The 26,666-nt window shown below is 44.3% G+C and overlaps 1 protein-coding gene across 7 annotated transcripts in view; it reads left to right on the forward strand.

Moving 5' to 3' along the window:
- Positions 1-26,666, forward strand: part of RCOR3 (REST corepressor 3) — a 62,599-nt gene that overhangs the window by 5,029 nt on the left and 30,904 nt on the right. For 3 of the 7 annotated variants that reach the window (XM_075925119.1, XM_075925122.1, XM_006131097.4), the window contains 6 exons: positions 10,679-10,756; positions 12,349-12,401; positions 15,925-16,086; positions 16,551-16,675; positions 17,570-17,648; positions 23,579-23,797. In XM_075925119.1, coding sequence (XP_075781234.1) covers positions 10,679-10,756; positions 12,349-12,401; positions 15,925-16,086; positions 16,551-16,675; positions 17,570-17,648; positions 23,579-23,797 — 716 coding nt within the window. Of the gene's footprint in view, positions 1-10,678; positions 10,757-12,348; positions 12,402-12,570; positions 12,826-13,706; positions 13,820-15,924; positions 16,087-16,550; positions 16,676-17,569; positions 17,649-23,578; positions 23,798-26,666 lie in introns of those variants that run through there. The other 4 variants (XM_075925121.1, XM_075925123.1, XM_006131098.4 and 1 more) reach the window with 3 other exon arrangements.

Consider the following 26,666-nt stretch of genomic DNA (forward strand, 5'->3'; position numbering starts at 1 on the left):
TTCCTGTGCTTCATTTGCATAATTGCAGACGGCCGCTTTTCCGAAATAGCGGCATTATTTCGAGAAAAAACTTCTTCAAAATAACCCTTAAACGTCATTTTTAAGGAGTAAGGGTTATTTCGAAGGAAGGGTTTTTTCTTGAAATAACCCTATGTGGTCCGCGTTTGTTTTCTTGAAATAAGCTATTTCGGAAAAGCAGCCATCTGTGATTATGCAAATGAAGCGTGGGAAATTCAAATCCACGCTTCATTTGCAGTTTTGCTTGTCTGCATTTGCATTCCTCTTTCGAAGGAGGAATGCAATGTAGATATACCCAAAGAGAGGATAAAGAAATCACTGTGATGAGAAATGGGTCATTGTCTGGTGCTTAAGATAATTGAATGTACTTGTGAAGAAAAGAAAGGAGATAGGTAGCATAGGAATGTTTTGGTTGTATTTAGAAGAAAGAGGGAAAAGGAGGTCCTAATTCTGTCTGTCTTATCTGATAGACTTTGATGTATTTGGAGTTCATCTAGGCTTACAACCTGAAGTAAGTCCATTTATTTTTGGAGCTTTCACAGGTGTGTCCAGAAGAGTCCCATGTGGACTTGAAAGTATTGTTTATCTTTTAGGACCCATAAAAGGGCTTTATCCGAGTACTTGTAGTCCCAGGCACCCTTGTTTCAGAGATTCTCTTGTATCAGAACTGTTCTTCTTATGTTATCAATCATATTTAGTACGAGCTCTGCAGAACAGGTTGTACTCAGCTTTTTAAAAATGTGTATAGCCTTACATATTATATCTTCTCTCCAAGTTCTGCTAATTTTTCCAGAGATGCTTATTTAATTTTAGAATGTTCATTCTCCCTGTCTCTGTATGAAAGACCCATCCAAGCCAAATAAACTGACTATTGTGAAATTGACTACATACAAAGTGCTGTAGAAAGTACAAGCAAAATGCAGGACAATGTAGCACTTTAAAGACTAACAAGATGGTTTATTAGATGATGAGCTTTCGTGGGCCAGACCCACTTCCTCAGATCAAATAGTGGAAGAAAATAGTCACAACCATATATACCAAAGGATACAATTAAAAAAAATGAACACATATGAAAAGGACAAATCACATTTCAGAACGGGAGGCGGATGCAGGGGGGGGGACGGACGAAGGAAGGTAAGTGTCTGTGAATTGATGATATTAGAGGTGGGGAGAGTGGGATGTCTGTGAGCTAATGGCATTAGAGGTGATAATTGGGGAAGCTATCTTGGTAATGGGTAAGATAGTTTGAGTGTTTGTTCATTCCTTCCCGGAGAGTGTCGAATTTTAACATGAATGACAGTTCAGAGGATTCCCTTTCAAGTGCAGATGTAAAAGGTCTTTGTAGCAGAATGCAGGTGGTTAAGTCATTGAGAGAGTGTCCTTTCTGGTTAAAATGGCAAGAAACTGTTTTTTCTTTGTGATCTTGTCTGATACCTGTTTTGTGGGCATTAATCCTTTAGCGAAGTGTCTGAGATGTTTGTCCAATGTACAAAGCAGACGGACACTTTCGGCACATGATAGCATAAATTATATTTCTGGATGCGCAGGAATATGTGTTCTTGATCTTTAACTCACTTGGTTAGGTCCAATAATGGTATCAGCAGAATGAATATGTGGACAAAGCTGGCAACGGGGTTTGTTGCAAGGGAAGGTACCAGGGTTGGTATTAGTGTGGTATGTCCTGTGGTTGTGGGTAAGAATCATCTTGAGGTTTGGTGGTTGTCTATAGGAGACTATGGGTCTGTCTCCCAGAGCCTCTTGGTGAATGGTATCCTGTTCCAGTATAGGCTGTAGTTTATTGATAATGTGTTGGACAGGTTTAAGTTGGGGGTTGTAGGTGATGACAAGTGGTGTTGTATTGTTGGTTTTCTTGGGTCTGTCTTGAAGTAGATGGTTTCTAGGTATTCGTCTGTAGAAAGTAAAGTAATTCCTCATTTAACACGTGCCCGCTTAACACATTATCGCGATAGCATGGTGTTTTTTTTTTTTTTTTTTTTTTAAGGGAACGTTTTTTGAATTACACGACCATCCCCAGAATAACATGATTTCCCCAGCCGGCCCATTGCCAGTGGCTGTGCGGGGCTTCCTCCGCCTTCCTGCAAAACGGCGGAGGCTTCACTGCTCGCCACACCGTTCCCCAGTGTCTCCCCCCCCCACCCCCACCAGACGCAGTGTGGGTCCCGGCAGACCCGTCACAGGGGCATACTCCCAACCCATTCCCCTCCCCTCTCCTCCCCTTCCCTTTCCAAGAGCCAAACACCTCCCCTCCCTGCTGTAACCCAGTCCCCTTCCTCCCCCAACCTTATGTCCCGGTCCCAACAGACACATAACTTGAAATGCAACCCCCAACTTTTCCATTATTTTCAATGGGAAAATTGACCCTGCATAACATGTTTTCACTTAACACGATCATTTTCTGAAACATATCTATAGTGTTAAATGAGGAATTACTGTACAAAGTAAAGTTGAAAAAATAAATTCTCTGTTCTTTCTTTACAGTTCTCTAGTATATTTTTGAAGATGGCACATCCTTTTAAGAGTATTATAAGGCCTTTGACCCTCAGAAAAAAATCAGTCTGAGTCACTCAGCCCCATCATGGGGGCGTTGGGGGCTATCCCTAGATTCTGAAGTACAGCCATAAATGAGGGGTTTGAGGGTATGGGAGAGGACTCCAGACTGGGGCATCGTGTTGAGGTGCAGGAGGAGGTGAGGACTCTGGCTGGGGTGTGGGGTCTGGGGTGGGTCTAGGGGTGCAGGAGGGTGGACTTGGGCTAGGGATGTATGTGACTAGTTGAGTGAATACTCGACTAGTCACTCCCCATCTCCCACTGCCTCTGTATCAGAGATAGCAAGGTGGGGGAGCAGGAGCTGGTGCTGCCGGGAACCAGCTTAAAAGCTGGTTTCCCCCTGTCGAAGCAAAGGCGTCACTCAGTTTTAGGCGGCGAAACAAACAGCTTTATTGATCAGTAAAGCCAAGTGAGCCAAACGTGGTCCCAACAGAGTCGGGCCCAGTAAGGCTGGCTAATACAATCAATCCTAGTATTTTATACCCTTAAGCAAACAAGTCTGATGCCAGGGCATTCCATCAAAACAAACTTCAAAGAGAAATTATCAGCACAGAAAGAAACAGATTTTTTTAGGGAGTTTGAGCTTCAGCTCAAAATAGTTCAACACATTCCAACAGCCCATCCTCCTGGCCTTTCTCAGATTGGTGAAGGTCAGTTAACTTTCTAGTGTACGTGCAGAAGCGAGAAACTTAAATGGCTTCTGTTATATGAAGTGGCTTCTAGCTAAATATAAAATGGTTTCTACACCCCAACACCGTCTCCGTTGTGTGTGGGGGGTGCAGGGGAGGCAGAGTAACAGTGGCCCTGGAGCAGCGTGAGCCAGGACTCAACAGTCCTGACTTGCACCACGCCTGAGAGTAACCCCTCTGCAGTTCTGCATTTTAAATGTAGTAAGAGTCTGGCAGGCTCTTACTGAATTTAAAGTCAGAGCCGCAGCGGGCGTGCCCCCTCCCTATTGAGTAGTCCAGAGTTTCCCAATTTTATTTGGCCGAGGAACCCTTTTCAGCTTTTCAGAATTTCAAGGAACCCCTAGGCTTGTCAAGCGCAAAAAAAAAAAAAAGGTGGGGGGAGGAGAGAGGGACCAACCAAGACCTTACCCAAGACCTTCCCCCCATCTCCCTTCTGTGAGGCCTCATCTGCTCTGTTTCCCTCCTCTCCATCACTTGCTATCCCCAGCCCTTATACCTGTCACAACCTAGTGAGAGTGAGGTGTGGGGTGGGAGTGAGCGATTTGGGTGTGGGAAGGGGTGAGAAGTACAAGCTCTGGGAGGGAATTTGGATGCAGGAGAAGGGGCTGTTGACTCAGGGAGGGGGCTCTAGGCTGGAGAGTGTTGGGTTCAGGTGGAAGGTTGGGGTGCTAAGCAAGCCAGGGCTTGTGGATGTGAGGGTGCAGGAGTTTGGGCTGGATATGTGAGGGACTCAAGGCAAGAAGGTTGTGAGAATGATGGGCTCAGGACACAGATTTGTGATGTGTGGATGGTGGAGGAATGTTGTGGCAGAAGACTGAGGATGTGGGGATGCAGGAGTTTGGGGATGTAAGAGGCTCAGGACGGGGGTTCCAGTGTATGATAGGCTCAGATTTGGGGTCAGGTGGTGCAGGAGTGTTATGATGCTGCAGTGAAATGGGGGTTTGGTCCCAATTGGGGGCTTGTTGGCCTGGCTTAATTTTTAAATAAAATATTATGTTAAACTCAAAAGGTTTTAGCATTGTCTTTATATATGAGAGGGGTGAGTCAAAGGTCACTGATCCACAGAAAAGTCAGTTGGGGCCACACAAGTGAGATGCAAAAAAACAAACAAAAAAAAGCTCCTGAGCCCTGCACTGGTTCCCTGCATGCTTCCCCCACAGCACAGCTGAGCCCAGTTTCCCTGCACCTCCTCCAAGCACCACAAAACTGCTTAGCCAAGAGTCGATTCCCTGTCCCTCCCTTCCCTTCCCTTGAGTCTAGCCCCGGTTCCCGGCACCTCCCTCCTCAGACAGACACACACGCACACCAGCCCAGCTCCCCAGACCTCCCCACTCTGCAACCCAGCTGAGCTCAATTTCCCTGCACCTTCCCCCAAACCATGTAGATATGCTGAGCCAGTGCTGATTCCCTGCCCCTGCCCCTGCCTTCCTCCCTCCCCTTGGCTGTGTCTGCACTGGCACAATCTTGCGCCAAAGCGGCCGGTCTTGCGCAAAAATTTGCTGCCTGTCTACATTGGCCGTATGTTCTTGCGCAAGAAAACTAACGTTCTCATGTATAAAATCAGGACTTCTTCCGCAAGAACTACGATGCTCCCACTCAGGAATAAGCCCTTTTGAGCAACTATTCTTGAGCAAGAGGCCAGAGCAGATAGGCAACATGAATTTCTTGAGCAAGAAAGCCCTATGGCTAAAATGGCCATCGGCACTTTCTTGGGCAAGAGAGTGTCCACACTGCCATAGATGCTCTTGTGCAAAAGCACAGCTCGCACATGGAAGAGTGGATGTGTTCTTGCACAAGAACACTTGCGCAAGATGTTCTTGGGCAAGAAGCAACCAGTGTAGACATAGCCTAAGAGTTTCCTCACATGAGCAAAATGAATTTTGTGTTATGCACCAGTACTGAGTTCATGTGGCTTGTTTGGATGTGCCACCCAACTTATTAATAAATATTATTAAACCTCTGCCTTTTCCCTCTGCTGCCATGTCAGCTCCCCTGGTGCCTGCTACCCCCCTCATCCTCCTCTGCTATCTTGACTCCTGCTCTTCTCACTGTCCTCAGTCTTCCTGCAACCTGCCCCCCTCCACCAGCCCTTCTCTCCTCCCTGTGCCCACTTCTCCAGTAGCCCCACTCTGATCATGTGAGCTTCCCCTCCTCATCCCCTCTTCTAACACCACCTACACACCTGCCCTGTGTCTCTTCTCTGATGGTGGTCCCTCCACTGCAGGTGTCTGCCCTTCTGCGTCACCCCCAGAATCCCCTGGCACCTGCACCTTCCCTTACCCCTGCACCCTCCTGGTGCCTCCCCCTTCCCTCACTTCCCCTGCCCCCTTTGCTCCATTTTTCCCTGATGCCCACCCCTCACCACCCTCTGCCCCCATTCCCCTCATGCCCCTGTGCCCTCTCACATGACTTGCTCCATCCCAGCCTTCCTCATGCCCACCCCTTCTTTCGAACCTTCTCCCAGCACCTCCCCTCACCCTTCTAGCCCCCAATGCCCTTACCTTCTCCCCTCCCAGCATCACCCTGTCCCCCTCCCACTGACACCTCTCCCCTCCTGCCCTTTTCCTCATTGTCTGCGCTTGGCCCCCTGTCATTTGTCTCTCCTCCACCCCTGTCCCTTTGGTGCCTTCCCCTCCGCCTCCGCACAAGCACCTTCCTCTCCCAGCCCCTTCCCCTTTCCCTCTGCACAAGCCCCTTCCCTTTCCCTCTACCGTACCTTCTGCCTTCCACTTTGTGGGGCTGGAGTCTGTGTTCTGTCCCTGGACTCCGAACCCACAACTCAGCCATGTGGCACATCACAGTGTCCAGCAAGTTTAAAATCCCAGGCCGTGATGTTACGTCATGTCTGGGCGTCTCTCTACCCACTGGTTTGAGTGTGCTATGCAGGGTAGCAGCAGCCAGCGAGGGGGAGCTCAGGGAAGGTTGCGCACGGCAGGGACGGGTCTGGGGACGGGGAAGAGGCGCTCTGGGGCCGGGGTGGGAGGACACATGCGGGGAGAGGGCGTCGGGACCAGCTCCAGTTCCAGCTCCAAATATTGCTGGAGCGTGGGCACCACAAGCCCACACAACTCGCTGCCCATGCCTCTGCTGGCTAGCCGTCTCTCTCGTTTTCAAAGGAGGTGGGGGAGCGCCGGCTCCTCGCGGAACCCCTTGTTTTGCTCCGCGGAACCCCAGGGTTCCGCTGAGCACCAATTGGGAAACACTGAAGTACTCAATGGATGTTCCATTGACTATTCAATTAGTTAATTAACTGATACTTAACATCCCTAGTCTGGGCTGTGGCCTTGGATGATGAAATATGGGTTGGAGTGTGGGCTCTTGGCCAGGAACTGCGCTCAGTGGGAGCTGTGAAGGCAGGGACAGCACATGAAGCTTCTCTGATCGCTTCCCCACCTAGGGACTACAGGGAAACACTGGTGAGCCAGTGCTCATAGCTCCATCCCCACTGTGGAGTGCCAAGGCTTGGGGTTTCCCACCTACAATACCCAAACTTGCCATAAACTAGATTAAATTATGCAGTGGGCCACAAGTTTCCTTCTCTGCTATAGTAGAATAACTTTAGTACAGCAACAAATAGAACTGATAAATTAAAGGTCATCTCCAGTAGGATGAAATCTCATTTTTGAAGTATCAGCTGTTGATCAGCACTGATGTACCAGGTGATGTACAATGCACTGTGCAACCTACAGCCTCTGCCCCACCCAGCTTACTTTAAGGTTTTATTGATTGACCTTTTGCGCTGAGAATTATAGTATTTTTCAGACTTGCATCACTCTTTGCCTAATCCTCCCTGGTTGATAGCTCACTTCCTTTCATATTCATTATGCATCTTATCAATAAGCAGAATGGAGTGCCTGGTCAAAGAACATATTGTCTTTTGAGCTGGAATCTTTTTTTCTTCAGCCCTTTTATTTTCGTTCCAATTCTCAGGGAACATGTCATGCCCCTTACATTGCATGTAAAGTGTTCTCCACACATATGGATTTCTGTTTCTTGTGTTGAAAGCAGTTGGGTCAGATGCCTCTTTAGCATGGTCTTGGCCCTTATCCTTTCCCTCTTTGGATCCTGCGGAGAGCTCTGTTTGATTGAATTCAGGGAGTGAGGCATCTTATGTTGGGGGGATAAGGTGAGATTCACATCTCCCTGTGAAAACTACCTGGAAAAAGTTACCTTGCATGTGCAATCCATTCTGTAATGGAAAAACATTGTCAGTTTTTAAAAGGTTGTCAACTCCAGGATTTGAAGGATCTGAGGGCTTGTCCCATGGAATAGTTCAGCCTTCCTCTATAAGTCCTTTACAGGACACAATAGTTTAGTGGAAACTTGGGGGATGCGGTATGATGGACTTGTCTAATCCTTCAAGTTTCCCCTCACAAAGTCTTAATCCAGGGGAGGGGATCTTAGGCTCCTCCAGCTTGCTTGGCACTGGCCACTGAGGCTCAGCATTGGTGAGCCCGTGCTGGTGCTCCAGCCCTGCAGGTGAGGGGGAGGAATGTAAGGAGGCTCCCCAAGACTCTTTTGTGCAAGAGGAATGTAAGGAGAGTCTTTCTCCTTAGTCAGGGGCTTCTCGCTTTGCTTCTCACTCGTGTGTGGCCCCCGACTGATTTTTTTTTTCTGTGGGTCAGTGGCCCCTGACCCAAAAATGTTTCCCCATCCATGTTTATTCCCACCAGCATACTTGCAATCATACCTCTGCAATGGCCCATAGAGTATAGGTTGCTCCTTCTGCAGTAGACTGTGTAAGAAAAGTTAGAGGAAAGATTTCTTGTTTGTTTCATCCTCCCATTTGTGGGTTTTTCTGTAGTAGGGTAGTGTGATTCCCAGTTAAGATATGAAGAGAGAATAGCCACGTTAAAGTAAGCTAATTAGATTTGGGCTCGACTCTGGGGAATGGGGCATGATGGAATTATTATTCATTCATGGTCATTGATGCTTAATACTTTCTTACTTTGGAATAGCAATTAGCTTTCACAGGCATGAAATATAGGAAGCCGACAACTTGAGAGTGCCATCAGCCACAGAAAATACTCCTTTGCCTGGTTGGCCCTGATAACTGTATGGACAAAGAAATTAAGCAACTCTGAAATTTAAAAAGAAACACTATGTCTAATATAAAAAAATCTGTTATTTACAGTTAGAAACTTTGTACTTGGCTCTTTCAACTGACTGGACACTCTTCCTATAAAAACGTATATTTTATTATTTAACAACCCATTTTCAGTATTACAGTAAAGTCTTGCTTATCTGATCTAAACGGGACTGGAGGATGGTCGGATAACCGGAAATGCTGAACAATAGGGACGGCAGCAGCAGCAGCTGAGGGAGGCGGGAGCCTCCCAAGCGGGCTCCGCTTTTTGTCTCGGGGGTGGTTGGCGCACGCTGCCCCCTCCTTGGCAGATTCTGGACGCCGCGTCCTCCCCCTTCCTCTTCTTCCCTCCTCCCCTGGGCCACCTGGACATGCCTAAGGCCCCGGCGCTCCTGCTTCTCCTCAGCCCGGCAGCGGCCCCTCTTCCCCTCGCCACTCCCCCCCCCTTCCCTTCCTGCCTCGGCCAGGATTCGGCCCTGAGCGGGACACAGGCCCAGCATACCTGACCACTGGGTGAGTCCGCAGTGCGGGCATGAGCTGCCCCAGGTGTAGGGTGGGGAGGTAGGGTTGTCGAGCCCGCGCTGCGTGCCATTGTGGTACGAAGTGTCCCTGGAGCCCCGTGCTGTCATGTGACAGGCGGCACCGTCGGATAAAACGGAAGGTCGGATAGTGAAAGTCGGATAACTGAGACTTTACTGTACTTAAATAGGTCTTGAACAAGGCACCATTTGTTTGTTTAGACTGTATTGTATAAATGCTAACTTTCATGTATGTATGCTCAGCAAACTACAAATATTTGGCTAGAAATTGCAGCGTTTTATAAGTAAGGCAGGACTCTAATTTTTAGGAAAAAAGATATCAGTGTGGTTTCAGTTCAAAATGTTGAAGCATCTTAAGTTTCTGATCCTTTTTTTTTTTTAAACAATTTGGCTTTTAAAACTAACAATACTTTGAAAATGTGTATGTCTCAAACTTTACAGCTATGTTGCTCTTCAGAGTGAGGTTTAAAAAAATCAGTGCTTAGCTTTGGATTCTATTGACTTCTCCCTCGGAAAAGTTAGTCCATTGCTGAACACATTTCAAAATAACAGAGATCACAGTTTATATATTTTTTTAAATCCAGTACTGTCTCTGACTTATAAAACCATCATCTTTTTATTTACTTTTGGTTTTAATAATAGTTTATCTTTTTAACTCTTTGCATGGTGCTTTGAGGCCCTTATATGAAAGACTTTGTTGAAATAGGGATGTCCAGCAGTCTACTCTCACTGCTGGACAGAGACTTGGCAAGAAAGGTAGTAATCAAGGTTTATATCATATATGCATTTGTTTATTCTGTATAAGAATATAGTAGTCAATATAGCTCTTCTCTTGCTCTCTGTGTGAAACATGATCTAGCAGTTACATTTAGCAAGTATTTTTGTCTTTGTTAAAGAACCAGTATGCCCTCAGACTGTGGCCATGTTGTCAGTAGGGATGTGAAGGTTGAACCGGTTAACAGGTAAGCCTCACCCCTAATGAGTGAAGCTTACCAGTTAATGTTAAGCGGTGGAGCTGGAGCAGCTCCTGCCTGCTGCAGGGAGGGGGCTGCTCCAGCCCTGCAGGCTGGGCGTCTTGCAGGCAGGGGCTGCTCTGACCAGGACACTGGAGTATCTGGTTGCTTTGGTGGTCTGGAGCAGCCTCTGCCTATGGGGTGCTCAGGTCTAGCCATGTTAAATATGGGTTAATTTAATAGTCAAGTAACCTCATGAATTGTTATCGGTTAGTCGACTATTCTATAGTCACCAGGGGTGGAGCCAGCAGCCACTGTATCAGAGGCAGCAGTGCAGGGTGCCAAGCAGGAGCTGGTCCAAGTGGGGAACCAGTTTAAAACCCAGCTCCCCTTCTGGACCAGCTGCCTGTTGCCTAGTGCTGCTGCCTCTGATAAAGAGAAAGCAGCTCCTGTCTAGGAAAGGGGGGGGGGGAGGATTTAAGCTCCTGGATCTAGCATGAGCCAGGTGCCCTGCCCACTTGGCTCCTAATACACTTTAAATGATCAGCTGCGGCACCTGTAGGTTCTGGACCTGGCAGGATCTAGAACTGAGCTGGGCTGCTGGCCAGCCCACAAAAAATTTACTGGCAAGGGTGGGGGAAAGGAAATACATGTAGTCTATAGCATTAACCTATAAACTTTTGCTTATTAGTTAATTGATTACACTATTACATCCCTACCCAGGCCTGCTGGAGGCAGGAACTACCTGTGGGTTGGGAGATGTTCCAGAATATACTTGTTCTTTAGGTCATATTAAGAAACATTGCAAAACAACTTTTCTTACAGGTGCTACAAAATATACTGATAAAGACAATGGAGGGATGCTTGTGTGGTCCCCATACCATAGTATTCCAGATGCCAAGTGTAAGTCCTCTTTTCTTCTACCAAGGAAATTGTACTCTAACTAGAACAGATTAATTGCTCTGATGTTGAACTGTCTACTTCTAATTGTAATGCATGCTTCTTCTTGCAGTGTGGGAAAGTTATATAAATGACACTGTGTATGAAACAACAAAGCTGATATTTCCCTCCCACTTGTTTCTCAAGAAACTTGGGGAAAGAAAAACATTCCACCTTTCGTTATCCTTTGTTTGGGAAGAAGGCTTTGATATCTAATCAAGCCTTTAGACCTTTTGAAATGTGTCCATTATTACCACAAATTTCTGCAACATATATTTATAGTGGTGTAAACAATATAATCTTGAGACGTTTTCAGTATACCCATCCAGGAGAAAATGTGTTGCTATGGAAGTCTTCATAGGTGAATTACCATGGAGGAAATGCAGTGGGGGCCAGTTCAAGGAGAAGACATTATATGGACATAGATACCTATTGCCCTCTTTGAAAAAGTAGTGCTTGTTGTGTCATATCGGCTAAGAAGATAATGGAAATACAGGAACTATCTTACTAGATCTGATCAATGGTCAGTCTTGCTTAGTATCCCGCCTGAAGTAGTGTATGCTTCAGAAGAAGAAACCCGGCACTTAGGAGAACATGACCCCAGAGAAAGTTGCCTCCTAAAAACAGGCATGTCCCAAAGCTTGAGGATTTATGTCCTTTCCACAGCTCTGGTTTGTTTTTTTTAAGTATTTACAGCTGTAATGCTAGGTATTTTTGTTATCCATATAAATTTATTTTAAATCTGCCATCTTCCAATTACAAGGAATGTCCTTTTACTCTTCAGTTGTGATGGTGGGTTAATTAGTAATGAAGAATATTTAAGGTCAATGACAGATACTTGGGCCAAGCAGTTTGGCTAGGCATAAGCAGAATATAGCAGTTAAGTCACAAATTTACTGTTGGTAAAATAATGGTCAGACTTTATGTACACTTCTATTGACAATTGACTCGGGTGGCTAAATATAATGCAATAAACCAAGGGAAACTGAGGATTAAAACTAAAGATCTGTGAGATTATGCAGCTGCTGAGTGGGCTTTTTAGATTACTGAATGTATAATATAATTTATTATGCTAAAATGAGAGTTCTCAATTTTCTTTTGAAATCTCCCAGTTCTCCTCTCTTTGAAAGTCATCAGTGGTGAGATCTGTGAAAGATTACTACATCAACAAATCTCTGGTGACTGGATAAATATTGTTAAAATCAGCATAAATATCTTAGTGGATACCATTATGTACAGTATATTACTGTAGTGCCTACAATACAGACACTGTTCAAACATAGGAAAATGATTCTTGCATTGCTTCAATTTTATGCACTTCAATAAACCTCATTGACTTCCATGGAACTGCTTGTAGTGTGTAAAGCACATGCATAACCTTTTGTGGGAGCAGACCCTGCAAAAACAAGCAGTGTATAAAAGATGGGGAAGAAGGCATCAAACATATATTAAAAACTTTTATATCAATTATCCTCCACTACGCTGCTTAGTCACATTTGGTAAACCACAGAACTAATACTTCTAGAGAAATTAATTCTGGCATTGCTTTCTTACAGTGGATGAATATATTGCAATAGCAAAGGAAAAACATGGATACAATGTGGAACAGGTAAGTGGAATGAGTGATTTCAATGTAGTGTTTACTTTGAGTATAACACGCAACTCACTTTTTTCATCTGGCTTCCATTAACTAATGCTATTTCTCTTCAGGCTCGGCAGCAAACTGCAGTTTTATGGATCTGCATACTGTTGTGGTCTGGATTCTCTGCAAAAGATTGAGCTCTTTATTTTTATGACATGCTCAGCTTGCATTGCAGTTTTGAAAAGTTTGGTATGATTTGGTACACTGGGCATGTCATGTAATTGTGTGTTTATGTAACTTTAAAAACCCCAAGATTTCTTGGCAAGTAACTTTTTTGTATGGACTGGTGCATTTTGGAATTAATATTTTAAATGCTAACATTGATTCAGTGTTCTTCATGCTACAGTTCTAGAGGCATTTCAGCTACGGGGCTATAAAAATAATTCAGCAGGTATGTTTCAGAGTAAGAAAAACACTATCAAAACTTGTGGCGTTTGGAGATTATAGTTAAAGTTCTGTAATTTTTTTGGTTTTACTGTTAACTTTGTCATGGGTAGTGATTATACGTAAACATTGCTCGTTCACACTGACTAAGATCTGTAGGAGTTTGTATTTTAAAAGTTACCAAGTGAATGAATACAGTAAAAGTAAGGGAAACAAAAGCTTAATTATTGATGTACTAGTAAAACATCCTATTGTATAAGCTTGTTTTGGGGGAGAAGAGTAGGGCAAAAAATAATGAAACATTGGTAATGAGAACTCATTGCAGTACAGGCAGTCCCCGGGTTACGTACAAGATAGGGACTGTAGGTTTGTTCTTAAGTTGAATTTGTATGTAAGTCGGAACTGGTACATATTGTAGGGGAAACTCTAGCCAAACATTTTTTTTAGTTTTGGATAGCATAGGGAAAGGTTAACTCCCCTCTAATGTTTGTTTTGCTGTCTGTTCCCCTGTTCAGAAGATTTCACATCTATTTCTGTCCCTGTGACAAACTCAGGACTAAAGGAGTAACTCATCAAATACCAAACAGCTCTGCACCATGCTTTGAGCTAATAGCTTTATTTCCACACACCACCCAGGGTTCTAGGAGGAGGGTCCTTTTTTTGCTAACACAATGAGGCCAGCACTTTGTTTGTTTTGGTGGAGTCTTTGTTTGCCCAGGGAGCCCAGCATGTATAGGGGGAGGAGGGGCGGAGAGGCTGCTTTTGTCTGCTGTTCGGCAGCCTGTTGCTCAGGGGAGGGGGCAGCCTTTTGCTGGCAGGGGGGAAGGGGGGAGGCGTGCAGGATGCGAGGCCGCGGGGGGGGGGGGGGGCAGCGGGCGTGGGGAGGCACTTTTCCTCTGCCCGGCAGCTCTGCGGGATCCCTGTCCCTGTGGCCAGCTGCTGCAGGCAGAGGCCAGTTGGAGCCGGCCGAAGAGGAGGAGGAGGTGGATTCTAGGACCCAGGTGAGCGAGCCCCGGGGACGCTGCTGCGCTCCAGGAGCCCGGCATGTATAGAGGGGAGGAGGGGCAGAGAGGCTGCTTTTGTCTGTTCGGCAGCCTGTTGCTCAGGGGAGGGGGCAGCCTGTTGCTGGCAGGGGGGTGGGGGGGCAGCGGGCGTGGGGAGGCACTTTTCCTCTGCCCGGCAGCTCTGCGGGACCCCAGTCGGAGCCGGCCCGAGGAGGAGGAGGATCCTAGGACCCAGGTGAGCGAGCCCCGGGAATGCTGCTGCGCATGTGCGGGAGTTGCCTCACCCGTTCGTATCTAGGGATCCGACGTAAGTCGGATCCACGTAAGTCGGGGACTGCCTGTATTTGGCTATTTAAGTGTGTACTGCTGGAAGGAGAGGCAGATAATGTAGTATTTAGAATATGTGCAGAAAAAATGTCAGCTTGTACTGTTTTTTCCAGTGCTCTTTAGGGGAAAAAATACAGACAAATAAGTCTGCTTGCACAAACTGCTTGTGGTTTGTTCTCATAGTGAAGTGGGAAAATATTGTCAGGGAATAGCTGGTTAGATCCATTAAATTAAGGCACTGAGATTTGTATGCACCATATGAAACTAATTTAATCAGTTCTGTTTCAGTATTCCCCAAGTCCTGAACAATATCTGTAGTAAAATTTGTGAAGGTTTTTTTTTTGGGGGGGAGGGTGGGGATGGATGGATGTTTCTCCAGTTGTTAGTCTTGATCAGAAATACAAAGCACTTGCATTCTGTTTACGCCCCATATAGATTTATTTGAAATGTGTCTGATTTATGGTATGTCAAACATAGCTATGGACAATGGAAGTGTCTAGTGCAAGCCTGACAGGTTTTTTTATTTTTTTTATTTGAGAGATGGGGGGTTGTTAAAAAGGATATTCAAGATGTATTCAGAGTTTCAAATTTATATATATATATATTTTTTGCCTTTTAGAACTTCAGATACCTTGTTTCCCTCATGAATATTTTTACTGCATGTGTACATGTAGCACGTGAGGGTAGTGTGCTGGGTGGCTTTCTGGTCATTGAAAAGGAGAAATCTTTTTGTTTGAGTGTTCAGGAAGGACTGTAAAGAACTACATAGATTATTTGTTTGTAGAAGAAGGTGGTGAGTCAGATTTTGAGCCTACCACTGTTTTATACTAATTCAGAGATGACACTGCCACACTGACCACCAATTAGATTCATAGGGCTGGAAGAGACCTCTGGAGATTATCAAGTCCAGCCCCCTGCCAAAAACAGGACAATTCCCAACTAAAACATCCCAGACAGGGCCTTGTCAAACCAACACTTAAAAACCTCTAGTGATGGAAGATTCCACCACCTCCCTAGGTAACCCATTCCAGTACTTCACCATCCTCCTAGTGAAATAGTTTTTCCTAATAGCCAACCTAGACCTCCGCCACTGTAACTTGAAGCCCATTGCTCCTTGTTCTGCCATCTGTAACTACTGTGAACAGCCTTTCTCCATCCTCTTTGGAACCTCCCTTCAGGAAGCTGAAGGCTGCTATCCAATCCCCCCTCACTCTCCTCTTCTGCAGACTAAATAAGCCTAAGTCCCTCAGCCTCTCCTCATAGGTCATGTGCCCCCTAATCACTTTGCTTGCTGTCTGCTGGACTGTCTCCAATGCATCCATATCCTTTCTGTAGTGGGGACGGTGTGTGTGGGGGGCAGAGCTGGACACAATTCTCCAGATGTGGCCTCACCAGTGCCGAATAAAGGGGAATAATCACTTTAGATCTGCTAGCAATGTTCATTGTAATGCAACCTAATATTCCATGTGTCTTCTTGGCTACAAGGTCACACTGTTGCCTCATATCCATCTTCTCAACTGGACTGACTGGTCCAGATATTTCAGCCTGGGTGAAATGCAGAAGTGCCCACTGATCTAAGTATCTGTGAAGAGAATCTTATAAGTTTTTTACTTAGGCACAATAGAGAAGAGATGCTTAAATGTGAATTTATTTTGATAGTTGGGGTTCTGAAGAAAGATACTTAATCATATTTAATGTAGGTTTTTAATGTAACTTTCCAAAGTGTGCTTTGATACAAGTCAGTTAAAATCAAAATGGATTATTTCTTTTCAAAGGCACTTGGCATGTTGTTCTGGCATAAACATAACATTGAGAAGTCCCTTGCGGATCTCCCTAATTTCACTCCTTTCCCTGATGAGTGGACAGTTGAAGATAAAGTCCTGTTTGAACAAGCTTTTAGTTTTCATGGGAAGAGCTTTCACAGGATCCAGCAAATGGTAGGGTAATATTTCAGGTTATAACTATTGTTAAATACAAATATTTTGAATCTGAAGTCTCCTATCAGAATAAAGCCCCATTGTGCTAAGTACCAGTTTAATTTAGTGGCGGAGTGGCAGGAGGGAAATATATGTAGTCTATAGTATTAACCTATAGGCATTTTCCTTATCGGTTAATCGACTACACTGTTACATCCCTAATTCAAATATAGGGTTCCTACTCCAAAGAACTTAGTCTAAGAAACTTAAATTCAGCTTTGCATCTATATTATTCAGCCTTTTAAAGCTGTAAAAACACTAAATTTATTTACAAAAGGGGCATGAGAGATTTTCCCACTTTAAAAAGCTATGCATTTCTCTAAATGCATGGAAAAGTAAAGTATTCATGTAAAGTATTATTGTAAGATAATTGTACTTTAACTGTTAGTTTATATTTCTTTTACAATTTGAACTAATTCTCCTAGCTTCCAGACAAGACTATTGCAAGCCTTGTAAAATATTACTATTCTTGGAAAAAAACTCGATCTAGGACAAGCTTGATGGATCGACAGGCTCGGAAACTAGCTAATAGAAATAATCAAGGTGACAGGTGGGTTAAATATTTTTTAAATAGCTAATTGATAATGAAGTTCTTTGGTACAAATATGGCAGCATTTTACTGACAAGATGTTTCATCTCTAACTTGGAGGTATCATTTCTAATGGTAAGAGTACTGTTAGTTTAGTCTTTTGTACTTTCAACAGACAAACTGTATTTTACTAGTGCTATATTAAGTAAATATCTCTGTAGCAAATGCAGTAGCTGCGCAGCAAGCTGGTTACTAAGTTATCTTGTAAAACAAATCCTATGAAACAAGACTTGGAACTCTTGGTAGAGGAGCGAATGGAAAGGTACAATAAATTGAAATATCCAGTAATAATGTTTTACTAGTATTCTGCAGTTTACAGTACTATAGTTTAACCCTTTAAATGGCTGACAATTAAAAAAATTTAACATGCAATTATCATTCTCCATTTTTACGGTAAATATAGTTCGCAGGTCTATTTAGTTTTCTTAGAGGCAAAGATTCTAGCTACATATTGTAAGGAGGCAAGCCTTTTAAATAAATTCAAAATAACTTTTAGTGACCCTGTTACTTAAGAACTTCAAACTAAAAATTATTTGCTTGCAGTCTAGTTAGACCAGAAGTGCTATTGTTTGAATATGATAAACTTGGATCCAAGTCTTCCTGCTTAGCATTTTACCAAGAGAAGAAGAATTTTTCCAACTGTTGTTAAGCTTGTATATGTTATCATAATGAAAAGGTTTCCGGGGTATACAACATCTTATTAAGAAATTCCAGAATAATGGTAATTCATATCCATTTGTTTGTCGTATGACATTATGACTATAACATAATGATATAATTGTAGATAGCCTCGGCTTAACTAGTGGAATAACAGGCTAATAGGACCAAGTTTACTTATTTATTGTCTGTCCTCAGTGATGATGATGTGGAAGAAGCACATCCAATGGATGGAAACGATAGTGATTATGATCCCAAAAAAGAAACCAAAAAGGAGGTAACATTCTAGTTACAATGAATGTTAGTAATTTTTCCATGATACCTTCTGTACAGAGCATAACTAGATGAAATCTTCATATAATATTTAAAATATAGAAGATTTTTGATACTTTTTGGATGAAGCTAACCTTTACTATTTCATTTGCTGAGATATTTCAGTCTTTACCTCTCTTTGGGGAGGGAGAGAAATTGCTGATCAGCCAGTAAGAAGATATTTCAGAGAAGAGATCAGGATTAATCAATAGGAGACATTTGGCCCTTCATAGAACCATAGATCTGGAAGAGACCGTAGAAGGCCATCAAGTCCAGCCCCCTGCCCAAGGCAGGGCCAATCCCAATTAAATATTCTATCAAATACTCTTTCCAGTTTCTTACTGATGCTGAATAATTGGATACCAAATACTTACTTTGAGAAACACCAGTTTGTATTTTAATGTATAAAAGTATGACACATCCTCTTCATTCACAGCAATGAGAGCATATGTATCTTGTCTTCATATAATTATAGTTGGTTGTCACATCTGATGCTTTCATAGACTTGAAGGCCAGAAGGGATCATCATGATCATGTAGTCCCTTCATGTACACTGAAGGCCACAGAACCTTACCTACCCACTCCTGTAATAGACCCATAACCTCTGGATGAGTTACTTAAGTCCTTACAATTTTTAAATCATGGTTTGAGGTGGCAGAAAATCTGTCCTACACCATAGTTTAAACCCATGCTGCAGAGGAAGGGGGAAAACATCCCTGGTCTCTGCTTTAGGCTTTTGAAAAAATTTCAGCCAAAATAGTTCAGCTTTTCTAGACACAAAGGAATAATACTGGGTTTTTTTTAACATGGGCAAAGCAAATGAAAAAAAAACAACCCAACTTTCGGCCCAGATTTATAAAGGTATTTAGTATTGTGCTTTAAGTCCCTTTTGAAAATGAAGTTTAGGCTCTTAAATCGCTTAGACTAGCAATGCTGAGCACAACACCACCTAAGTACTTCCTGTGCTTTGGAAACAGGGATTTGAAATAAAGCAGTGGATGTGGAGGTTTTCCCTTCTGTGAAATTGCATGCACAGTTGGCAAAGTTGTAAGTAGTAGTGGTTTCTCCTGGCTGGGGCTAGGCACTGGAAATGAGTTCAAGGAGACCCTCTTTTTCCTGTGCACAGTGACACGCATGCATATGTTGGCACTCGAGTAGCAAGGAAGAGGAATCCATTTGACCTCAATGCAAAAGGGACAAAAGTAACACTGAGCGGGGGGGAAAGGAATAGGTTGGGGCAAGGAGTCCAGTGAGACTAAGACTGGAGGGTGGGATGGGAAATGTGACTGGAAGTTGGAGGGGTAGGACTGGGACTGATTGCTTAGCTGAGTATGAGGACTAGGAGCTGATGGGAGGCTGGTGTTGAGATCAAACAAGGAAGGAGAACTGGAATTGCCTGGACAAAGACTCTTCACCAAGGAGCCTGGAATCCAAGGGACTGAGATTGGCTCCCAATCCCAGTTTCCCACTGCAAGATCCTAACTAATGTGCAGGGAAAGACCGATGGATCGAGGACCACAGAGGATACTGAGAATGGGACCGGGATACAAAGGCTGAAGAGTGGAAGCTAGGGTTGGGGAGACGAGAAGAAAAAAGACTGGGAGGAGAAGTCACGGTTGAGTGAAGAGAATGAACTAGAATGGGATAGGTTAGAGTAGGAATGTAAAAGAATAGTTTAGTTGACTACTCACATTTCCCCATGCTTCTATCAGTATCAGTACTGCCTCTATATCAGAGGCAGTGGGGGCAGGGAGCCAGTGCTGAGGGGAACCGCCTTAAAAGCCAGTTTCCCCCAGCACCATCTCTATAGTGGCGGGGATGGGAAGGCAGAGGAAGCACTGCCTTTTAAATGTAGTAAGAGCTGAGTGGCTCTTACTCTATTTAAAGGGCAGAGCTGCAGTGGTCCGGACCCGGCACAAGCCAGGACTGCTTCAATCCCGGCTCACTCTGGGTCCCAGACCCACCCCCGCTGCGGCTCTGCAGTTTAAATGTAGTAGGATCCGGGCTGCCTGCACTACTGGCTTCTAGTACATTTAAACTGCAGAGCTTATCAACTAATAGTGTATTAGTTATTTAGATTAGTCATTTACTCACTACTTAACATCCTTTGGTTAGAGCACACTGGGCAGAAGAGATCAGGCCTTGGGAGTAAGAAGCAGTAGTCTGACCCTAGAACACCTCTTTACCCTCCGAAATGGAATCAGAGTTTCTTGAATTTTACCAGTCCTTTAATGTCAGCAAATATCTAGCAGTTGGTCTCATTTCCTTCTAGTTTTTGTTTGCATACAGGATGACAACTTATCACCTCTGTCAGTTAGCTTAGGTAGCCTAGGTCTTTGATGAATCGGAAGGTTCCAACCCTGCTGATGAGCCATGACATATCAGTTTGACAGAGATTTTTTTTTCAGTTCCTTTAAAACCTAGGAAATTGCTAACTGTTTAAGCAAACATTGTTTAAGTTGCAAAAGCTAAACACACTATTTAGGAAATGCCAGAATTAAGATTGCCCAAGTAACACTAATTCAACGTGCTTGTGCATATACATTGATAGACTTCTGTTACATGGTCACAATGTTTTTTCTCTGAAAACTCTGCCTCATTCCATCAGTTTACCTGATGGACCTGCTTTGGAGGTGAATCAGAGTTGTAGAGTAAAGGAAGCTTTGTCTGTAGGATCCCCCTGCCTCATTTGTTGTAAAAACTAAAGGGTGTTTAGTGCATGAGTTAAGGGGTTGCAGGAATAGAAAGGATGGTTTCATTATTAAGGCATTGAGCATTATTATTGAATGCTTCCCTGGAGAACTGGATTTAGCTTCTGCCTTACAAATCCTGTGTGATGCTGAGCAAATCATTTAAAAACAACTTTACAGAGATGCTTACTAATTAGGTGTTCCTCATTTTTTGACTTTAAGCCCTGAATCCTGATGTGCATTGGCTGTATTAGTCAATAGAAGCTTATTAGAATGTATCAAGTGCTATAAAATGTGCAATACAGTGTAAAAAAAAAAAGGCAGGTAATAAGCATTTCAGTCTGAAATTGGTTTTTTTTTTCACTTTTGACCTTAGGCCTCCTCTGTAAAATGGGGATAATAATTCAACTCACAAGAATTTTGTGAAGATAAATTGTTTGTGAAGGTCTTGAATACTGTATAGCCAAGACTGTCTTTATATAACTGTACATATAAATACTTGAGAAAAGCCAATAAGGAAATTATCTGTATTCATAGTAAGAGATAATAGTACTCTGTAAATAAGGCTTAAAGGGCCGAGTAAATTTTTTGGTCCAAGAGCCACATCGGGGTTTGAAAAACTATGTAGAGGGCAACAAATGTTTGTGAAATTGAGGTTGGAGTGTAGGGGGTTGGTGAGGCTCCAGAGGGGGGTGCAGGCTGTGGGGTCAGGCAGGGGATGATGGGTTTGGGGTGCAAGAGGGAGCCCTGGGCTGGCACTGAGGAGTTCGGCGGGCAGGAGGGGGATCAGGGCTGGACAAGGGTTGGAGTGCAGGGGGAGAGGGAGTTACCTCTTCAAGTAGCTCCTGAAAGCAGCAGCATGTCTCCCTTCCAGTCAGCTCCCACACGGAGTTGCAGCCGGGAGCTCTGTGTGCTGCAGACATTGCCCCTGATGCTCCCATTGGCTTTGGGTTCCAGCAAATGGGAGTAGTGGAGACTGTGCTTGGGGCAGGGCAGCATGTGCAGCCTGCTGGCTGTCCCTATGCCATAAGGGGGACACGGCACCATTTCCAGAAGCCACAGTGCACACACAGCGGGGGAACTTGAGGCCCAGATTAAAACAGCAGATGGGCAGATACAGCCCATGGGCTGTAATTTGCCTTTCTTTGGCCTAGACCCACAAACTGAACAATAGAAATAAAATCTTGGGGACTGAATGAAGCTGGGGTCCCATGGGAAAAACAGTATGTGATCATGTTGTTAAAGACAGTAACATAAGATACATACATAAAGTGTGGGAATGAGAAGAATTAGGTTTTTGCATAGGCAATCTTAGTTCTGGCATTTGGTAGGCCTATCCAGGAAACAGTTCCATTTCATGAAATAATGAAAAGAAGTTGTTCATTCTGCATTAGAAGGCATTCAGAGAAATTTGGGATGGAAAATCCTGTTTTCAATTCAGTGCGGAAGAATTGAATCTGGGTCCAAACAACTAGACTAGGAGTGTGTTTCTTTCTCATTCTCATATTTTGAGGTCATTCTGGACTGAGAAATCTTCCTGTAAAATTTCAATTTCAACAAAACACTATTTTTGATGGATTTTGTTTTACCAGCTCTAGTGCTCCACTTTGTAACCTTATTTTTATATAGAATATGTGGAGACTCAGGAGCCTAGATTTCGAACCTGTAAATTTTTTTTTTTTAAAACAAAACTAAACAAACTCTAAAGGTTAGGAAACATTCTTTCATAGTATGTGTGCTAATGTTTCTCTAACCCAACTGAAAATAATTTTTGTAATGGAAACATACTCTGTAAACTTCGAAAGAAATGTTAAAGGTTATAACAGACTTATCCAACAACTGATTTGAGAACATAACTTGGACTATACTAGGGATGTTAGATAACATTTGTTTTTGTAATTTTCTAGTCATAAAAATTTTTCAGTTACATGATTACTAAAATTCTCCCCAGGGCAGAATCCTGGGGAGCCCTCTGCCACCCCGTGCTGCTGCTTTAGCAAAAAACATGCTGCTGCTTTTTAAAAACTGGCTCCCTGCGCAGACTGGCTCCTGCGTGCTACCCCACGCTGCTGCCTCTAATACTGAGGCAGCAGTGTGGGCCAGCAGCAGCCCCTGTTCATGGGGGGCCCAAGGACAGCAGGCAGCAGTGTAGAGGTTTGGGGTGACCGTTTCACAGAGCTAGTGCTCGTTGGGAGATGGCTTTTAAGCTAGCTCCCACCTGCCTCCCTTCCCCGCTGCCTCAAGAGGCGGCAGGTAGCTCCATGGAGCTAGCACACGCAGAGAGCCAGCTTTAAAGCCAGCTCTCTGCGCATATTGGCTCATGCCTGACCCCTTGCACGGCTGCCTCTGATAGAGAGGCAGCCGTGCATAGGGTGAAGGGCAGGCAGCTCCATGTGAGCCAATATTAGAGACTCATAGAGTGGAAGAGACTTCAGGCGGTCATCAAGTCCAGCCCCCTGCCCAAAGCAGGGACAACCCCAACTAAATCAACCCAGCCAGGGCTTTGTCAAGCTGAGACTTAAAAACCTGTAGGGATGGAGATTCCGCCACCTCCCTAGGTAACTCGTTCCAGTACTTCACCACCCTCTTAGTGAAATAGTTTTTCCTAATATCCAAGCTAGACCTCCCCCACTGTAACTTGAGATCATTGCTCCTTGTTCTGCCATCCGTCATTACTGAGAACAGCCTTTCTCCATCCTCTTTGGAACCTCCCTTCAGGAAGTTGAAGGTTGCTATCAAATCCCCCCTTCACTCTTCTCTTCTGCAGACTAAACAAACCCATTCATGGGAATCCGGCTTGAGAACTGGCTTCCTGTATGTACCGGCTTTCACTTGTACCCTCATCCTCAAGGCTGCTGCCTCTCTATCAGAGGCAGCAGCACAGTAGTGGGGGAGCAGGTGGCTCTGTAGGATCTGTTGGTTATGGGAAGCCAGCTTTTAAGCCAGCTCTCCCCAAACACTGGCTCCCACTTGCCCCCTTGATGCATGTGTGTAGTAGGTTGGATTAACCGATAACTCCAGGCTCATAGGTCAGTTGTTTGTTTAACTGTACTCCAACACTCCTAGGCTACACAGCTTTAATGCTCTTCTCAGGTAGCTATAGAAATGGCCTAGCTTTTATCTTTTTTTGGTAAACTATTTATGATGTGGCATGGTATTCAAAAGCTGAATATTTTAATTGCCTTATCTGTTCCAACTTTTTAAGGGCAATAATGAACAACCTGTTCAGACCAGTAAAATAGGACTGGGTAGAAGAGAGTATCAGAGCTTACAGCATCGCCATCACTCGCAACGTTCTAAATGTCGTCCACCTAAGGGCATGTATCTGACCCAGGAAGATGTTGTAGCAGTTTCCTGTAGCCCCAGTGCAGCTAACACAATTCTTAGACAGCTGGACATGGAGCTAATCTCATTGAAGCGCCAGGTACTTTGGGTCACTGTCCTCTTTTGTTTGTGCTGACTGTTCTTGTTCCTAAGATTTTTTTTTTTTTGTATTCTTCTAATCTAGTTCTCAAGGCTGTGGCTGTATGGCCCTGAGGATGTCGTGTGGGCTGCTGCTATATGCTGATTAGGGATGTAATCGACTAGTCAGCTATCCAATAAGCAAAAGCTTATTGGATAGTTGGCACACTAATAGACTAGTCACTCCCTTCTCCCCCCTCACCCCCCCCCCTCCATATCTTGCTGCCTCAATCTGAAAGAGGCAGTGGGGGAAAGAAGAGGGTGCTACGGGGAGCCAGCTTAAAAACCAGTTCCCCCCCCAACTCCAGCTCTGTGGGAGCGGGCAACAGCAGCATTCTACCTTTGAAATGTACAAGAGTCCCGCTGGAGCTTTTGTACATTTCACAGTAGAAGCGTTGCATGGAGCCCAGTGTCAGCGGGGGACTCCTCGCAGGCCCCGGGCTTGATGCAGTGTTTCAATCTCTGAAATGCACAAGAGCTCCTGCTGGGGCTCCTATACATTTCAAAGGCAAGTCACTTTTGCCTTTGAAATGTAGCAACAGCCAGGTAGGCTCTTGCTACATTTCAAAGCAGAAGCCCCCTTATTGACTAATCGAATAGTCAATGGACATTCCATCGACTACTCAATTAGTTGATTAATCTAATTTTAACATCCTTAATGCTAATTGGGCCACAGATTGAGAACCACTGTCCTAATCCCTCTTTTTATGGGGTCACTGAAATCATCTGTCTTGCTTTAACACATCTGTGGTTAAATTGATTCTTCCTATGCTAGTTAATATTACATTGGTATCAAGTTGGAAGTTAGAAAATAGCCTTTCCTTTTTTAATGCTATTATTGTCTACTATTGAGGATATAATCATGTAAGACAGCTACCTCTTTATAAAAAAACATGCGTACATTTAATTCTTATAAAGGGGGGTGATCCACTCAACAGAGAACTTAATTTTTATATTGGAGGAAAATAGAATCTTATTTTATTTTAACATTTTATCTCACTTCAAATTGAATAAAATCTAACATGGTGGAAGTGATATTTCTTCGAGAGATGTCCCTGTGGGTGCTCCACATCAGGTTGGTGCGTCGCTGCTGACCCTTTGATCAGAGTCTTCAGAGCAGTGTCTCTGGGGAGACGCATGTGGGCGCCTTTACCTGTGCACTCCTACTGTGCAGGCATTGCACATGCGTGAGCCCCTACCCCTCAGTTCCTCCTCTACCACCTCCTGCTAGAGATGGAGCTCGGCAGTGTTCCTTACCTCGTTCCACATTTTTTTAGATATAGGCCCTTTTCACCTCATTTTTACTCCATAGTTAGTTGTTTACCAATGAATAGTTCATTGGTCATTTTTTTAAAAAAAAGGTTTTTTTTTTCCAGTTCATCCATCCCTTAGTTAGTTGACACCATGCCCGGTTAGCCAGGTTTTAAGCACTGCTACACATGGCGCGACAGAGACGTCTCAAGTAGGAATGTTAAATAGCAGTTAGTAAGCTATTTACGATGGAATTTTCATCGACTACTCGATTAGGTTCGCTGCGGCGCTGACTTTTAAATGCGGTAAGAGCTGTACCTCTGCCCCCTCTCTCCCCCTGCGCAGAGATGGTGCTGGAGGAATGGGCTTTTAAGCCATCTCCTCCCAGTACTGGCTCCTGCTCTCCCCCCCCCCCCCCACCCCCTTGCTGCCTCTGATCCCCAAGTCTCAAGCTTCTACTAGTTGAAAAATCACTAAGACCAGCCTCTGATCCAGGACAGCAGTTTGAGAAACTGAAAAGACAAAAAGCCTGCAAAAAAGCAAGCCTCTTTTCTGCTGCATGTGGCTCCGGCATCGACATGTTTGGTGCTGAGCAGCTGCAGCACCGTGTCTTGGTACCTATAACATACCAGGTATTTCCGGCACTGATGTCAAATGGGGTCATTCGAAACCCTGCACTGAGGCATCAGGCTTTAAGTTGCCTGCCTCGTCTGCCACCATACCATCCAGCGCCAACACCACAAGCATCAAGTATACCATTGTCACTGGTATAGGTACTGCCATGGCACTGACTCTGTTAACTGGTTGCTCGGTGCCAAGACACCATCCTACACTGCAAATAGTATCAGTGCAGCCAACTATGGCACTGTTGACGCCTGCTCAACAATATATGCAACACAGAATTATGGTCTCCTCCACTTTCTACTCACTCTTTCTTGATACTGACCACCCTCCTGGTACTTTGGCATTGCAACCAACTATCTCACCAGAGAGATAATGACTGAGGAGGATGTTCAAGTGATGTTTTTGCCATACAGTTCTCCCCCGCTGACCATTCCATCTACTCTGCCAGAACTCATGCACCACTCTCCAGACACAAAGTATGCCACTGTAGTTCAGTAATACATGAATGCTACTTCCCCATGCCATATCCCCAATGGCAATACTGGAGCCCTTGGCAGTCTCAACACAGACAAAAAATATAGTGTACCAGAGCACTCTCCACCACCACAATCCCCATCTCCTCAGCGACAACAGGCTCTGGAAGGTGATCACTCTAACCCATCACTGGACACAAGTGAATCCTTATCACCTGACGAAGCAGTCATGCTTCCTTCACATACCACTGCAGATGATTTTGCCCACTTCCAAGACCTTTTTAAATGTGTGTCCATAGAACTTAACGTACCCCTTCAGGAAGTTAACAAAAATCAGTGTGAGTTGACGGACATTCTGCAACAGTGACATCTTCTAAAATTGCCCTGTCGATTAACCCAGCTATCATGGAGCTGGCAAAGATGGTTATGGTGAACCCCAGTAACAGCTACCCCCACTTGTAAGCAAGCTTACAGGAAGCATTG

The sequence above is a fragment of the Pelodiscus sinensis genome, chromosome 3, assembly GCF_049634645.1.
Source record: "Pelodiscus sinensis isolate JC-2024 chromosome 3, ASM4963464v1, whole genome shotgun sequence".
In the NCBI taxonomy this organism is placed as follows: Eukaryota; Metazoa; Chordata; order Testudines; family Trionychidae; genus Pelodiscus; species Pelodiscus sinensis.